Source organism: Jaculus jaculus, chromosome 1 (assembly GCF_020740685.1).
Source record: "Jaculus jaculus isolate mJacJac1 chromosome 1, mJacJac1.mat.Y.cur, whole genome shotgun sequence".
Classification (NCBI taxonomy): Eukaryota; Metazoa; Chordata; class Mammalia; order Rodentia; family Dipodidae; genus Jaculus; species Jaculus jaculus.
Genome location: NC_059102.1, coordinates 208,623,443 through 208,640,372, shown reverse-complemented (window position 1 = coordinate 208,640,372; position 16,930 = coordinate 208,623,443). Strand labels below are relative to the sequence as shown.

Genomic DNA, 16,930 nt, shown 5'->3' with positions numbered 1-16,930 from the left:
CAAACTTGACCGATAACACTGAAAGTTGAATTCTTGAAGTTTGATGAATACATACCTTCTTACTTATTTTTAAGCTCCATATTTATGTGGCTTGGAAAATATATTCATTTGTTAAAGCAACTGAAATAAAGCAAGAAGGACCTGTTTTGTATACAACTTGAGTGCAGATACCCCAGGCCTTCTTGTCATTTCTTGGGAGGAGTTTGGGTGACCCTGTCCACTGTAAAAGGGGGCTCCTGTCACTGTGCCAGGGTTGGATGGCTAGGATGCTAAACTCCAGCTGGGACAGAATGTTTTTGGGGTGAGTTGGTTCTGACTTTAAGCTTTATTTGGCTTCATTCTCCTTTTTCTTGCAGTGAAATATGAGGAGTTGTACTGCTTTTCCTTCAACCCCAAGCTGGATAAAGAAGAGCGAGAGCAAGGCTGGAAGCTGGTTGATCTTAGTGAAGAATACAAGCGAATGGGCCTTCCCGATAGTGATTGGCAGCTCAGTGATGTGAATAGAGACTACAGAGTGAGTGGAGGTGTCCTTAGTCAATACTTAGTACACATGGAGTCATGATTTAAGATAGCACAGCACGACTTCTATCTCCTAGGTTCTGCAGCTCATTAAAGATGTAAGTGTGGGAGATTCCAACTGTCCCTTGGTTTTTGCTGGCTTTGCTCCCTGTTTTTACTTTTCTTTTTTCCCCTTTTGCATGGTATTGGGGATTAAGCCCAGGGACTCATGCCTACTAGATCCATGTGCCCTGCACTGAGCTGAATCCCTTTCCCATGTTAGCTTTCTTTCTAACTAAAATGGGAACTGAACCTGGTAGATCTTAGACCATCTGCATGCTCTTCTAGTGGATGAGGAGTAGAAAGCCCAAGCAGGACTAGTGGAGAGCTTGTGGCCAGGTAGCTAGTAGGGGAGCTGGCTAGGATTTAGTCTCCCATCACATCTTTTTATAGCACAGGGAACGATTGGCAGGGAAATCAGAGGGACTTGATGTCAATTTGGCACCAGCCTCTTGAAGTGCTTACTGGACTTGATTGGTACATAAGGTCAGCAAGAGATTCCCAAGAGAGATGTGGAGAAATGTGCCTGCACTTGCAGGAAGGAGTATGGAGAAAGGGAACCTGGACTGGCAAGTAAACCTCTTGTTCTCTCCAGTGATGGCTCACATGTCAGCACTGGGCTCATGGTTAAATAATGTTCCAGAGGGTGTTCAGGAGATAGATGAGGAGTGGAGAGAAAGATAGAGCCCATCCCGTTGCTTCAGCATTGTTCAGCACTTTTGTGTGTGTGATGCTGGAGTCAAACCTATGGTCTTGTGCATGCTAGGCAAGTGTTCTACCTTGGAGCTACCCTTCAAGCCCCTGTTCTGTCTTGAAACTTTCCTTCCATTGTTTTCTTATCTCAACACTACTTATATTTATTGGCCATTTATGCTGACTCTTCTTTGAATTGCTTATTCACATTCTTGCTCTTTCTTCTAGATACTTTTTCTTGGTGTATATTGGTAAATGTTTTTATACACTAGAGGTAAAATCTATGATTGCTTATGTAGCTGTTGCAAATACTCCCAGAAGATACTGATATACTGAAGATACTGATATACTATTCCTAGCATTTGAAAAATATTTTAACTTATCTTATTTATTTAATTATTTGAGAGAGAGAGAGAGAGAGAGACAGAGAGAGAAAGAAAGAAAGAAAGAAAGAAAGAAAGAAAGAAAGAAAGAAAGAAAGAAAGAAAGAAAGGAATAAAGAAAGAAAGAAAGGGCATGCCAGGGCCTCTAGCTGCTGCAAACAAACCCCAGATGTATGGCCCACCTTGTGTGCCTGGGCTTACATAGGTACTTGGGAATTGAACCTGGGTCGTTAGGCTTCACAGGCAAGCACTTTAACCACTAAGCCATATCGCCAGACCCCCTAGCATGTATTTTGATCTTCAGAAGTTTTGATTATCATTCTTTTCTTTTTAATCATGCATTATATTTTAGTATATTTTTGAAAAAGAAAATCATGTCTGCTTGCTAATCTTTGCTCAAATTTGATACTGCATAAATTCCACAATTACAGTTTTACTAATTGTGTAGTTTGAATGTGATAGTTAAAATGTATGGTGTTATTCCAGTCAGGTTCTCATTTTGCGTTTATTTTGGCTTACAGACTCAAGGGCACACTTCATGATGATAGAAGGAAACAATAGCATGAGCAAAGGGTGGACATCACTCCCCTGGCCAACATCAGGTGGACAGTAGCAACAGGAGAGTGTGCCAAACACTGGCAAGGCAAAACTGGCTATGATACCCATAAACCTGCCCCCAACATTCACTGCCTTCAGGAGGCATTAACCCCCAAATCCCCATCATCTGGGAACCTAGCATTCAAAGTATCTAAGTTTATGGGGGACACCTGAGTCAAACCACCAACCACATTCTGCCCCTGGTCCCCATAAACTGTTAATCATCCATGATATAAAATGCAATGCATTCAGTCCAGCTTCCAAAGTATCCACATTTTTTATCAATCCTAATTATGTTCAAACATCCCCATAATCCAAGTTCTCTCTTTTTGTTTTTGAAGGTAGGGTCTCACTCTAGCTCAGGCTGACCTGGAATTCACTATGTAGTCTCAGGATGGCCTCGAAATCACAGCGATCCTCCTACCTCTGCCTACCGAGTGCTGAGATTAAAGGCACATGCCACCACGCCCAGCTAATCCATGGTCTTTTAACTGAGCCATAATAACCAAAAAAAAAAAAAAAAACCCCAAATTACATAATGGCACAGAATAAACATTCACACTGCAAAAGATGGCATTGGGCATAGCAAATAGTTATTCAACCAATACAAGATTTAAAACAACCAGCAAACATCAAACTCCAATTCTAAGACCAACAATTCTACCCAGTGATAAGTCTCTTAAATTCGATAACCCTAATTAGCAACAAGTTTCTGGAGTTCTAATTCCGCCCCGTCAGCTAGGCTACTCACAGTCCTGAAAAATTTCATCCTGGCCTGGCAGCTTTCCTTGGCAGCTGTCTTGTGGTCCCTGCAACTCCACTGGGTTTCCACTACAAGCTACGATTCATCCTTACAGGTCTGTCAGGTCTCCATGCAGGCAATCCTGCTTCACACTGCCCATGGCCATTTCCAAAACACAAGACTGTGTTGCAAATTCAATGACGCTGTCTTTCCTGCATTTCTTATGCTCTATAATAACAGGTAGGGTGCCAATTTTTTAATCCCAGGGATGGGTGGATAAAGCAGACTTTGAAGAACAGGACACTCCTTGATCATTCAGGTCCCTTCAAAAGAGTCTCCATTCTTCCTGTTGCCCCAGTGCAGGTCATCTGGCCCAATCTCAAAGGTTGTAATCTCATATAATTGCAGCTGAATGGGCAAAGTTTCAGCCCAAAGATTTCATTTCTGTGCCATATCTCTCTACTCCTACCAGTCCATTTCTATGCAGACCAACCCTGTACAAATTCTCAGGACATGGGCATAACAGCAAGCCTCTCACACAAACTGCTTCTAACCCAGTTCAGACAAAGCTCTTTCTCACCCTCACAACTCTTAACCTCACAGTCCATATTTCTTACTGCATTCAGGTGTTTCAACTCTGACTAGAATAGTCCATCAAGCTGTACTTACAGCATTGCAAGGCATTTCTTAGGCAGGATTTCAAATCATTCCACATTCCTCTTGAAAATCAGCTCCAAAAGGCCAAAGCCACACAGTGAGGTGTCTAGCAGCAATCCCACTCTTGGTATCAATTTACTGTTGCAGTCAGGTTCACACTTCTGGCAGAAATTACCTGACCAAGAGCAGCTTCTGGGAAAGAAGGGTTTATTTTGGCTGATAGACTCAAGGGGACACTCCATGATGCCATGGGAAAAAGATGGCATGAGCAAAGGGTGGACATCATCCCCTGGTCAACATCAGGTAGACAATAGCAACAGGAGAGTGTTCCAAACACTGACAAGGGGAAACTGGCTATAATACCCATGAGCTTGCCCCCAACAATACACTGCCTCCAGGAGGCATTAATTCCCAAATCTCCATCAACTGGCAACCTAGTATTCAGAACAACTAGGTTTATGGGGGAACACCTGAATCAAACCACCACAGTGTCATAGTCTCAGTTGTTTTATTAAAATTGAACTTGTGAGCCAGGCATGGTGGCACATGCCTTTAATATCAGCACTTGGGAGGCATATGTAGGAGGATCGCTGTAAATTCAAGGCCACCCTGAGACTACATAGTGAATTCCAGGTCAGCCTGGACTAGTGTGAGAACCTACCTTGAAGAAACAACAGCAACAACAAAAATTGAGCTTGCAACTTCAGCCCCTAGCAGGCAGATCTCTGCTGTAGGGAGTGCGTCACTAGGGGCGGATCTGAGTTCAGCCCCAAGGCGTGTTCAGAGCAGTTTGTGCTTGCTGGTGTTGGTGTTTCTTGCTATCGTTCTCTGTTTGGATCCATGGAAATAAGCAGCTTCTCCTGCCATTGATGGTGCTCCCCTGGACTCTGTAAGCCTGAAATAAACCCTTTCTTCCCATAAGCTGTGTCTGGTTGAATGTTTGTCCCAGCAACATGGAACTGATTGCAACACTAGTTATGATTATTATAGTTTAATATTAAATCTTAATATCCTACAGCTTAGTTTATTTTCTATTATTGTCCACAATATCCTGAACTCACTTGGGAACTGTTATATGGATACACATTTTACTTAATCTTCTTTGTAATTATATATAAACTGAATGGCGGTACCCTTACATAATCATTGAAAAGTATCTGGCTAACACATTTAGACTAGATTGTTCTCCTGCTAAAGTTAACCTTTGCACCAAATTTTTTCATGTTGAGTTGTGAGCAAATCCAAGATTAATAAAAGAAGGTTGAATTTTTTTTTTTTTGTTTGTTTTTAAATCTCACCATTCAGTAAGGAATAAAATGAATCTGAGATACAGCTAGTGGAACATTTTCTTAGACTACAGGTTATTTTTATTTTTGATGAGATTTCCTTTTAGAATTGGCATTACAAATGTGACTCATAGACACTAGACACTATAGTTCTACGTCACACCACACAAGACATTTTACTTGGCATTTCTTCTCAAGAGCAGCACACAGTAAAAAAAAAAAAAAAAAAAAAAAAAAAAGGGCTGCCATTAACAATCTGTTTTAAGGCAGTGCAGGTAAAACTTCAGAGTTTTCTGACTTATAAGTGTTATATAAACAGTGGAAAATATTATTAACAGTTTAGAAGTTGAACAAAAATTCTGTTACTGCAAAAAAATTAGCTAGTAGTCCACTGAAAGAATTTCTTTTTAATTTTTTTTGTGATTTTTTTTACCTTATGATTGAGAAAATATGATTTTCCCTCTTAATAATTTTTCATATTTTCCACAAATCCTTTTATATTGAAAGGGTAAGTGGTATCTTGTGATGAACTAGAAACTACTGCCAATAGTAGAAATGACTCAGACACAGACTATTTCTATGTGTTGTCTTGGGAAAGCTAATTATTATTAGTTTCATCTGTCACTATTAGTGCACCATTTATGACACAGAATAAGAGCATTTAACTCTCTGTAGAAGACATATTCAGGTTCACAGAGATGAACTTCCAGACCAAGCACAGTTATGGAGGAAGGGATTTATTGAAGCTTACAGATCCAGGGGAAGTTCCATAATGGCAGAAGAAGCTGCCCTGCTTTTCCAGGACCAAGCAGAGAGAGTGAGAGTGAGAGAAGCACAAGCCAAAAGCCACACAGCACACTTTGCATATCTTTAGATTGAAATCTGAAACCCACCACCACACCTTAAGATCCACCCAGTGACATGCCTCCAGCCAGGTGGCTGCAGATGCAAGCTACAAACTAATAAAAAACTGAATATACTGGGGGCCATCTATTCAAGCCACCACATTCTTCCCCTGGCCCCCAATAGATTTTTAACCATCACACATTGTAAATTATTCTCCTTTCAATTTCAAAGGACCCCATAGTCTTGACCAATTTAAAATAGTAAGTCCTTTAAAATCAAACAAGTTAAATACTTCCAACATATAAAGGCATAGGGTAAATATTTTCAACTGATATAATGCAAATCAAGGAGAGACTAAAACAATACAAACTCAACCACCATCAAACAAACATCAAACTTCTGCAGTTCAAGTTCAATGTAACCAGAGACTGGCAGTCTCCAGCTTTTCCAGTTCTGCCCCTCCATCTGGGCAGAGTAGCCAGGGAACACGTTCATCCCAGGCCAACAATGTGCTCTGTGGCAGCCCTTGCATAGTCCTTGTATATCCCAAACATCTTTAGGTATTCATGCAAACCACAGTCCATCTTCCAAAGGCTCTTTCATCCTATCAGGGCATCAATACCTGCTTCATGCCGCATCTCAGCAGAACTGTGTGCAATTCACGACCACTCCACACAGTTTTTATGCTTCTGAAACCAATATCAGGTGTGCAGGACACAGGTATATTCTTAATTCACAGATGAAATAAATCATAACCTAGAAAATCAGGTTCCTTCTCCAGTCAACTCTTTCCAAAAGAGTTTGCATTTCTATGATACTCCTTCCTCAGGTATCCTTTCCATTGTTTTAATGTAAAGCAGTTGGACCACCTTCCTTAAGATTGCTAATGTGTTGGACAATAGCAGGTTCAGTAACTAAGCCAGTCTCAGTGCCTGTAATTTTAACTTGCTTGAGGTTTTCCAATTTAAAATCTTAAATCTCTCAGTCCAGTATCTTTAGCCAAGCACATCAGTCCATAACAAATTTAACCTTTATCAATTCTCTGGGCCTGGGCAGCAGGACACAGCCAGCCCTTATGCCAGTATCCCAGTTCCAACAAAATCTTCTGTAGTCTTTCCTTCCCCCTAGAAAGCTCATAAGCCAAGCCTCGAAGTTCAATACTGTCTGCACTTAACACTCTCAAACTCATCAGAATACTCCATAAAACTTGGCTTACCATTCCAGAAGGCATCTTCATTTGCAAGCACCAAGTCCATGCCCATTCTTCCAAATCAAAGGTTTCAAAAGACCAACATCCACATGGCCAGGTACTTCTCAGCCCACTCCTCAGTTCCAAGTTCTGTAGCAGACAGCTTCAGGTTCACTGAGATGAACTTCCAGACCAAGCACAGTTATGGAGGAAGGGATTTATTGAAGCTTACAGATCCAGGGGAAGTTCCATAATGGCAGAAGAAGCTGACCTGCTTTCATAGGACCAAGGAGGGGGTGGTGGTGGAAGAAATGCACAAGCCAAAAGCCACACAGAACACTTTGCATATCTTAAGATCCACCCAGTGACATACCTCCAGCCAGGTGGCTGCAGATGAAAACTACAAACTAATAAAAAAAACTGAATATATTGGGGGCCATCTGTTCAAACCACCACACTCTCTAAACTAGAATTTAATTTTATACATAACTTGGAAATAATCTTTATTTAGATAAAGTAGTTAGTGTTTATTACTAGGTGAAAATCTTAGTCAAAATTTTCTTAGAATAAAATTTAAAATGCAGTGTAAACTAAAGATTTCTTTGAAAGCATGTGTACTCCGGTTTCCTACAGCAAACTTTTATGTGTTGCATTTTATATTATTTATATTTAAATCATTTTTTGTCTTTATGTCCTCATAAATTGCTTGAAATTAATTCTGGGACCTAAATGTTTAGGAAGAGTGATTCTGTGTAGATCTCTGCAAGTTCCTTACAACAAACTCATAGCCCAAGTCTGATTAAGGTCTCCCAGGGTAACATCTTAGATGGGTAGTACCTACCGTAGTAAGTACATTTACTGGACGGTTATAACCAGGTCAGCATTGGCTAGTTCTGGGAATGTAGCATCTTCAAGGTACTTAGCAACAATTCCCTTAATACAAATACTGAGTAAAAGTATAAGAATTACCAAAAAGAATCCTTTGGGCAGGACCCCATCAAGACATGAAGTCCTTTCAGGTATGCTAGCTTATGCAATGAAGAGCTAACCAGAGCAAGCGACCAACCACAACAAAAACAAAAGCCCAAATTGGTATTTTCATTGATATTAGTTATTATATTGTATATTTCATTATATATTGTGTTTTATACCTATTTCATTGATATTATCTGTAATAGCAGTCAGAAGACATGCAGAAAATTTAGAAGCAAGAAGTTCAACAGGAAAGTATTTTTCACTCTGGCGAATTTTGCCTGTTCTCCCTCAATTTTCTCTTTATTTTCAAAACCAGACAAAATCTTTAGAGGCATAGTGAGCATATTAAAAATACAGAGACATAAATTGCATTGCATTGTGCATTCTTCATTATCACAACTCTTTTTCTCTGTTTTTTTGAGGTAAGATCTTAATGCAGCCCAAGCTGACCTAGAATTCACTATATAGTCTTAGGTTGGCCTCAAACTCACGGTGATCCTCCTAACTCTGCTCCTGAATACTGGGGCATTATCAGAATTTTGACTAAGCTCTGTGAATTAATTGAAAAATCACAGCAGTGATATTTCTAATATTATCAAATTTTTTACTGTGATAAAAACACAGAAAAAATTTTGCTGTTACAACCATTTTTAAGTCTACAAGTTTTAGTAGTATTCAACATACCATTGTTGTGCAGATGAATTCTAGAACCTTTTTACCTTACAAAATTGAAACTTTTCATTAAGCAGTAATTCTCCTTGGCCCTGTCCTAGGGCTCAGCAATCAACATGTGCAGGTTGACCATCTTTGGAGAAATATCTTTTGCCTGGTTTTGATCAAGTCATTTGTTTGTTTTTGATTTGTAGGAGTTCTTTAATATGTTCTGGGTGCAATGCCACAGGAATTCTATGATTTATGTATTTTTTTTCTCATTCTATATGTTGCCTATGCTGTCTTCTGACTTTGTTATTCAGTGTACAGATGTTGTTAGGTTTGATGTAGTCTGATTTGTTTCTTTCTTCATGAGCTTTTGATTTTGTTGTCATATATAAGAAATAAGCTTTTCTTCACGTACCTTCATAGGAGTTGATAGTAGTGGACCTTATATTTGGGTCTTTAATCTATGTTGAGTTAATCTATGTAATGTAAGGGCCTGCCTTTTCTTTTCTTTATATATGGATTTCTTATTTTCCAGTGCTGCCTTTTTCCCAGAATGCTCTTGGAACCCTTGTTAAGATCTCTTAGCCATGCACATAACATTTATTTCTGGATTCTTTCTCCCACTTTTTCTTTCTTTATGCCAGTATAGGAATCCTTGAACTTTGCTCTTTTAAAAAGTGTTTGTTTATATTGAGTTCCTGAAAATCCATATAAATTTGAGATGAGGTTTTTCTTTTTTTTTTTTGCACAAACTAACATTGAGATCCCGGTAAGATTACCTTGTATGTGTAGGTTGCTTTGGGTAGTATGAAGAACATAGCAATAATCAGTCTTCTAATCTATACACATACACAGGATCTTTTGTTTGTGTTCCCTTCAGCCTTTTTCAGAAACTTTTGCAGTTTTCAGGGCAGGACTGTTATTTTAATCTTCATTTAAAAATATTGCCTACTTTGATGCAAAAAGGATGAAGTGTGTTTTTTCTGCTTTGTACACAGTTGTATCTTAAAACTGTTTAACTGGCCCTTTTAAGTCCGAGTCTCTTTCCGCATGTATTGGCTTCCTAGAGCTTCCTGTGCAAGGATGTTTCACAGTGCTCTGATACTTCCATGTTGGCCCGCTGAGTTGTCCCTTAGTCCCAGTTCTCTGAGGAGAGCAGAAGTCCTTGTAATGAGTGATATGCTCCTAAATGCCAGCCTGAGTATTGTTAGTGAGCCCATTTGGGGAGTTCTGGTCTTGGTCTAGGTCTTGATGGTCCACATTCTCCTCCTTTGGAGGGTGAAGTTTCTATACTCTTCAGACATGTGTTCCCCCCTTTCATGCCCTTTTCTCTCTTGCTGTAGGGACTTCAGCCATCTGGTAAGGAAGGCAATGGAGGCAGGTAGGGGGTATGTGCTTAGAGAAATATTTGTTAGACGTAAAGAGGTTCGGTGCTGTCTTGTGGTTTTTTATTCCTCCCATTGTACAGAGTGGTCAGAGTGTGTGAAGACTGGCAGAAGACCTGCAGATAAAGTACTTACCCTATGCTATACCCACTTGGACTCACTTGCAGTGTGTAGGAAGAAGTTTGACATCCAGGAAATAAACAGTTGCTTGATGAAGTCCAGGAAACTGCCATCCTCACATTGCCTGAGGTGGATTTACTGACACAAAAGCAAAACATGTATTGAGCAAACCACCAAAACAGCTGTAATGCTTGCCAGCCCCTAGCATTTCTTTTGGCTCTGATGGTTTTAGTGCTGTGTCATGAGTGTTTGATTTGTTCCTTCTCTTCACTCTCAAAAATATTATTGCTGTAGTATCAGTTTTAGAGGTCAAGAAACCAAAGTACTCAGTGTACTCTGATTTTCTCAAGGTCATGAAGTTGCTGACTTACAGCTAGACACTGAACTGCTGATTTCTGATTCTAAATTCTAAGAGCTTTCTAAGGCACCAGTTTCCACTTTGACAGTTATTTACCAAATCATTTCTTACCACTTACAAGGTCACACATTTGAAACTCAGAAGCTATGATACTGTGTGGTAATGGGGTGTTTTAGTCAGCTTCATGTTGCTGGGATGAACTTCCAAACCAGGCACGGTTTATAGGAAGAAAGAATTTATTGAAGCTTATTGATCCAGGGAATGTTCCTTAATGGTGGAAGAAATTGGCCTCCTTTACCAGTTCCATGCAGAAAAAATGTCCACTGCCAGCACCACCAAAAGCAAGTATACACTGGGGACCTCAGAGAGACCTCAAGCACTCTGTATACTGTAGGCTGGAATTCAGATCCAACCCCAGTAACATCTCAGGGCTGGACCCGAGGACCCACCCACAGGACACCTCCTCCAGCCAGGCAGCTGGAGATCTGAGTTAAAAGTTTTAGCAAACTCCTGAATCTGTTGGAGGACATCCTTTTAAACTACCACATGGAGCATACCAATTAGTTGTATCTAGAAATCTGTGTATGTTTGTTATAGCCAGGTTCACATTGCTGGTAGAAATCACCCAACCAAGAGCAGCTTGTTGGAAAAAGAAGTTTATTTTGGCTGAAGGCTTAGCGGGGATGGGGGGAGGGGCTCCATGATGGCAGGGAAAACAATGACATGAGCAGAAGGTCGACATCACCCCCTGGCCCACAGAAGGTGGGCAATAACAACAGGAGAGCATACCAAACACTGGTAAGGGGACACTGGTGATAATACCCATAAGCCCACCCCCAATATACTGCCTCTAGGAGGCGTTAATTCCCAAATCTCCATTATCTGGGAACCTAGCATTCAGAACACCTAAGTTTATGGGGGATACCTGAATCAAATACCACATTCTGCCCCTGGCCCCCATAAACCGATAACCATACATGATTCAAAATGCAATTCATTCATCCATCTTTAAAAGCTCCCATAGTTTTTATCAATCCTAATGATGTTCAAACATCCCCATAATCCAAGGTCTTTTAATTGAGCTATAATACCAAAAATTCCCCCCAAGATCCATAATGACAGAGAATAAACATTTACTCTACAAAAGATGGCATTGGACATAGCAAGGAAATATTCAACCGCTACAAGATTTAAAACAACCAGGGCAATCATCAAACTGTAGTTCCAAGACCAACAACTCTAGCCAGTGACAAGTCTCAAGTCCAATAATCCTAACCAGCAACAAGTCTCTGGAGTTTCAATTCTGCCCCTCCAACTAGGCTACTCACAGTCCTGGAAAACTTCACTTGGGTCCGGCAGCTCTCCTTGGCAGCCATCATGTGGTCCCAACATCTCCACTGGGTCTCCACTGCAATCTAGCGTCTATACGTCATGGCCCCATGGGGTCTCTATGCAGTCATCCAGCAAACCTGCTTCACACTGCCTATGGCAATTTGCAGAACAGAAGACCATGTTGCATACTCAGTGACTGTCTCTTTTCTGCATTTCTTATATTCCACAATACCAAGTAGGGTGCCAATTTTTTAAGCCACAGGGGAATAAAGCAGACTTTGAAGAACAGGACACTCTTTGAGCACTCAAACCCCTTCAAAAGAGTCTACATTCTTCCTGTTGCCCCAGTGCAGGTCAGCTAGCCCAATCTCAAAGTTGTAATCTCTCAATTGCAGCTGAACATGCAGAAGTTTTGGCCTAAACATTTATTTCTCTGCCATGTCCCTCTACTCACACCAGTTCATTTCTATGCAGAACAACCCTGTCTTCTCAGGACATGGGCATAATATCAAGCTTCTCATCCAAACTGCTAGCCCAGTCCAAGCAAAGCTTTTTCTCACCCTCATAAGCCAAACCTCACAGTCCATAGTTCTTAACTGAGTTTCAGGTCTTTCAACTCTGACCAGAATAAGTACATCAAAGCCACACAGTCAGGTGTCTAGCAGCAATCCCACTCCTCAGTACTACTTTACGGTTCACCTGAATCAAACCACCACAGTGTTGAAGGACCTTGGAGGAGGGTTGGTCTGAAAGCGTAGAAGAGATTTGAGAAGATGGAGGCAGGAGTGTCCAGGAAAGGCCAAGGAATGCACCCACTGTGCTAGGGACACAGTGTAACCTGATGACTTAACTACTGGTTACATTTTAGGAACATTGTCCCTATTATCATGCTCCCAAGTCAACTACAGGCAGCTAAGGATTTCCCAGCCTTTAGAATACCAAGTTATAGGTCATTCCTTTTGATTAAAACAGTGCTCAGTTGTTACTGTGTCCCCCACATAAAGAGGCTTGGGAGAGGAGGGACAGTACACAAGGACAGGACACATGTGGTTGTCCTGCTTTCTTTTGCAATCATCTCATAGAATCAGCAACTCTTCACTGACATGGCCTCGAGTTTCCTCGAAATAACCTCTCCTATAAATTGCTTAAGGAAACTCAAGATATACAACTGTAAGAATGCTTAAATGGAGTTTCTGATGGGAATTTGCAAAACATTACTTGACTGCCTAAAAATACCTTTGTATTTTCTGTTGACAGGTTTGTGACTCCTACCCCACTGAACTGTATGTTCCCAAATCAGCCACAGCACACATCATCGTGGGGAGTTCCAAATTCCGGAGCAGACGGCGGTTTCCTGCCCTTTCTTACTACTATAAAGATAACCACGTAAGGCTTAAGTGGGCTTCTGTTTTTCACTTTGTTTGCTTAATCCTCAAGAAACATTTTCTTTCTTTTTTAAAAAATAGTTTATTAGAGAGAGAGAAAGGAAAGAATAAAGAATGGGTGTGAGAGGGCCTCTTGCTACTGCAAATGAACTCCAGACACATCACTACTTTGTGCATTTGGCTTTACATGGGTACTGGCTAATTGAACCTTGGGCCAGCAGGCTTTGCAGACAAGTGCCTTTAACCACTGAACCATCTCTCTAGGACCATGAACAAGTATTTTTTTTTAGTTGCGGTCCACTTTGTGTGTGTGAATTCTTCTTAAAGGTATATGAATATTCCCAGGGAATGATGGCAGTCTAACACACTTCAGCTATGCTTACAATTTTGTCTCATGTAGAAAGTGACCATCCCTGTTTATGTGCAATAACGTAATAGGATAGATTTAGGCAGAGTCTAGATGCATCACCCACTGAATAAGCAGTGTTCTCAGGAGTCTCTGCTTATTCCTGCAGTGCTTCAGGTCCTGAAGTCCATGATACATTCTGTTTATTTTCATCCAATCTGTTTTATAGGGCCTTGTTTTTTGAGTATCCTTAATAGAAAAAATCTTTGTTTATGTAGAGAAAGGGTTTTATTTTTATTTTTATTTTATTTTTAATTTTATTTATTTATTTATTTGAGAGTGACAGACACAGAGAGAAAGACAGATAGAGGGAGAGAGAGGGAATGGGCATGCCAGGGCTTCCAGCCTCTGCAAACGAACTCCAGATGCGTGCGCCCCCTTGTGCATCTGGCTAACATGGGACCTGGGGAACCGAGCCTCGAACCAGGGTCCTTAGGCTTCACAGGCAAGTGCTTAACCACTAAGGCATTTCTCCAGCCCGGGTTTTATTTTTAAATGCTCTTCTTAAAAGGTTTGTTTGTAACTAACATAGACTCCAAATAGCAGTGGCTTTAATAGGAAAGAACTTCATTTCTCATAACCCTACAACAATGGGCTTTACAGACCTGGTATTCTGGTCCTACAACACTCAGCCGTTGGGGACTCAAGCTGCTCCTATGTTTCTCTGTCACCGTGAGAGTTTGGTTCTCATCCATGTGGTTCAAAAGGTGGCCATCACCCCCCCTCCAGGCACCAAGGGGAAACAGAGTTAATGATTTGCCACGAACTTTTTGAGGAAGACTCCGGGAAGCATGTGTGATACTTCTACTCACATCCTATTGAGCAGTACAGGGCAGGCAAGAACTTGGTCTGTGGATAGTCATTTAATAATTAAGGTTCCTTTATTTCTTTGAGGACAGAAAAGCAAGTTTTAAGACATAACAGTGGTCTTTACCACCTACCTCAGAAATTCTTTGGCTCTAGCCAGGTGCAAAAGTTTGGTGTTCATGCTTGATAATAGAGTTTTGGATACTGTTGCAGTCCGGTTCGCATTGCTGGTAGAAATCACCTAACCAAGAGCAGCATGTGGGAAAAAGAGTTTTATTTTGGCTTACAGGCTCGAGGGGAAGCTCCACGATGGCAGGGGAAAACGATGGCATGAGCAGAGGGTGGACATCACCCCCTGGCCAACATAAGGTGGACAATAGCAACAGGGGAATGTGCCAAACACTGGCATGGGGAAACTGGCTATAAAGCCCATAAGCCCGCCCCCAACAATACACTCCCTCCAGGAGGCGTTAATTCCCAAATCTCCATCAGCTGGGAACCTAGCATTCAGAACACCTAAGTTTATGGGGGACACCTGAATCAAACCACCACAGATACTATAGTTTGGTGTTATAAACAGTTGAGATAGTGGTGTGTGTGTGTGCATGTGAATGTGTGTAAGTGTGAACACAAATTCCTTTATAGCCAGGGGACAGAGCAGCAGCTGTCAGGTGGCAAGGGAGGCTTCCAAAAATATTCTGAGCAAAGCTCACTTCACTACAGTAAGCATCAGCCCTCTGTGCTGGTGACTTTGAAGGAAAATATCCACTTCTCTGTGCATGTTCTGTTAACTGAAAGGACACACAACCTCACTTTTATTGGTGTTCATTGCTCCCAGTCTTTTCCTGGATGGGGGCCTAAAGAAAGTTATTTGTAGGAGCAATGCTTACAGGTAAAGGAAGAACTGATTTTGGGGGGGGGTGAGGTAGGGTCTCACTCTAGCCCAGGCTGACCTGGAATACACTATGTAATCTCAGTGTGGCCTCGAACACATAGCGGTTCTCCTACCTCTGCCTCCTGAATGCTGGGATTAAAGGCATGTGCCACCATGCCCGGCTGAAGAACTGATTTTTTTAATAGACTTCTTTAATAGTAGATGGGATGTCATGATGTACTGAAGTTAAGATGGTGGTATAGCATCTACTGATAATGTAAGGAGGAGAGAAATGTAAGAAACCAGGAGAGAGAGAGAGAGAGAGAGAGAGAGGGGGGGGGGGAGGGAGGGAGGGAGGGAGGTGGGGGGGAGAGGGAGAGAGAGAGAGAGAGAAAGAGGGAGAGAGAAAGTTTTTGTTGTTTCAGAGTGATGGACAGGATGTTTAAACAGTGAGCCTGTGCCTGTGGGGCTCCTTTTTAACATTCTCGAGGAAAGGGAGTTGTTTAGGGTCGGTGTGAATATTTTAAGGGGCAGTGTTAATGCCTCAGACAGGATAGCCTTGGCAAGTAGACCTCTGAGACTATCCCTCCTTGGCTGCTCTGCTGATCTTGGGCTCTCAGTACTTTGCTTAAGCGTTCTTCACCTGACTTTCAGACCTGAAAATGAACTTTCACTGCAGCTAGATAATTTAAAGTCAGTGATTTCCTGTGCTGAAAGTATTCTTACAAAAGCATACGAGAGAGAGAAAAAGAGAGAAAGGGGGGAGAGGAGGGGGGGTTCTAAGCATTCCTTCATGGATTCACCAGGGTAATACTTAATGTGTGGGTACTTTTCTCCCAGTTTTACACCGCTATAACAACAAAATCTAAATAAGAATCAAAATTGTGTTTTCTAATAGTGTTTGAATTCTGAACTTGGGAAATGCATTTTCACATTCAAGTCTAGTTTCCCTAGTTACTAGCTACATGATACTAGCTGTTTGATCATTTAAATGCTTTTGATTAAACGAGGGCTTATTATTACGGGAAGTATTCTTATGGGAAGTACTGAGAATACATTTCTGTGATTAAATGGAAGATAGATGAAACACTGAAGTGATTTTTCATGCTTTCATTGCTTATCAGAAACCATCCACAAATTGGGCAGGGTTCTGTAAAAAAAAAAAAAAGTATAGATTTTATAAGTACATGGGTCTTTCTTCCCTCTGGTGATTTTGAACAATTTCGGTTTAAGAATAGGGATTCCTTGGCTGGGAAGAGGGCTCAGTGGGTAAAGTGCTTGCCACTCAAGCATCAGGACCTGAGTTTGGATCCCTAGCACCCACATAAAAGTTGGGTCTGGTGATACACACATATGTCAAAAGAAAAAAAAAATAATATGTATTCCTGTCCTAATGGAACTAACTCATGCCTGTAAGAATAGCATACATTAGAGTTAAAATACTACTCCTAAACTATTATTACCATTACCTCATGTTTTGATGGTAAGATCACTAATGCTAGGCAGTGGGAAACAGTGACAACCAGGCATGTGGGAGGCAGGCTAAGTACCAGGAGGGTGATGTCACCTCAGTTGCTGTAGGAAGTATGATCAGCTTGGTTGTTACCATAGGCCAGTGGGAAAGTAAGAGCTCATACTCCGGTGACTAGGAGTGGTCCCAGTCTGTTAGAGAAGGGG

General features: G+C 41.2%; 1 protein-coding gene across 2 annotated transcripts in view; it reads left to right on the top strand.

Moving 5' to 3' along the window:
- Mtmr7 (myotubularin related protein 7) overlaps nucleotides 1–16,930 on the top strand; it is a 101,250-nt gene that overhangs the window by 38,851 nt on the left and 45,469 nt on the right. The window contains exons 4-5 of one of the 2 annotated variants that reach the window (XM_004672589.2): nucleotides 357–514; nucleotides 13,039–13,167. In XM_004672589.2, the coding sequence (XP_004672646.1) occupies nucleotides 357–514; nucleotides 13,039–13,167 (287 nt within the window). The remainder of the gene's footprint in view (nucleotides 1–356; nucleotides 515–13,038; nucleotides 13,168–16,930) is intronic. The other variant, XM_045132839.1, reaches the window with a different exon arrangement.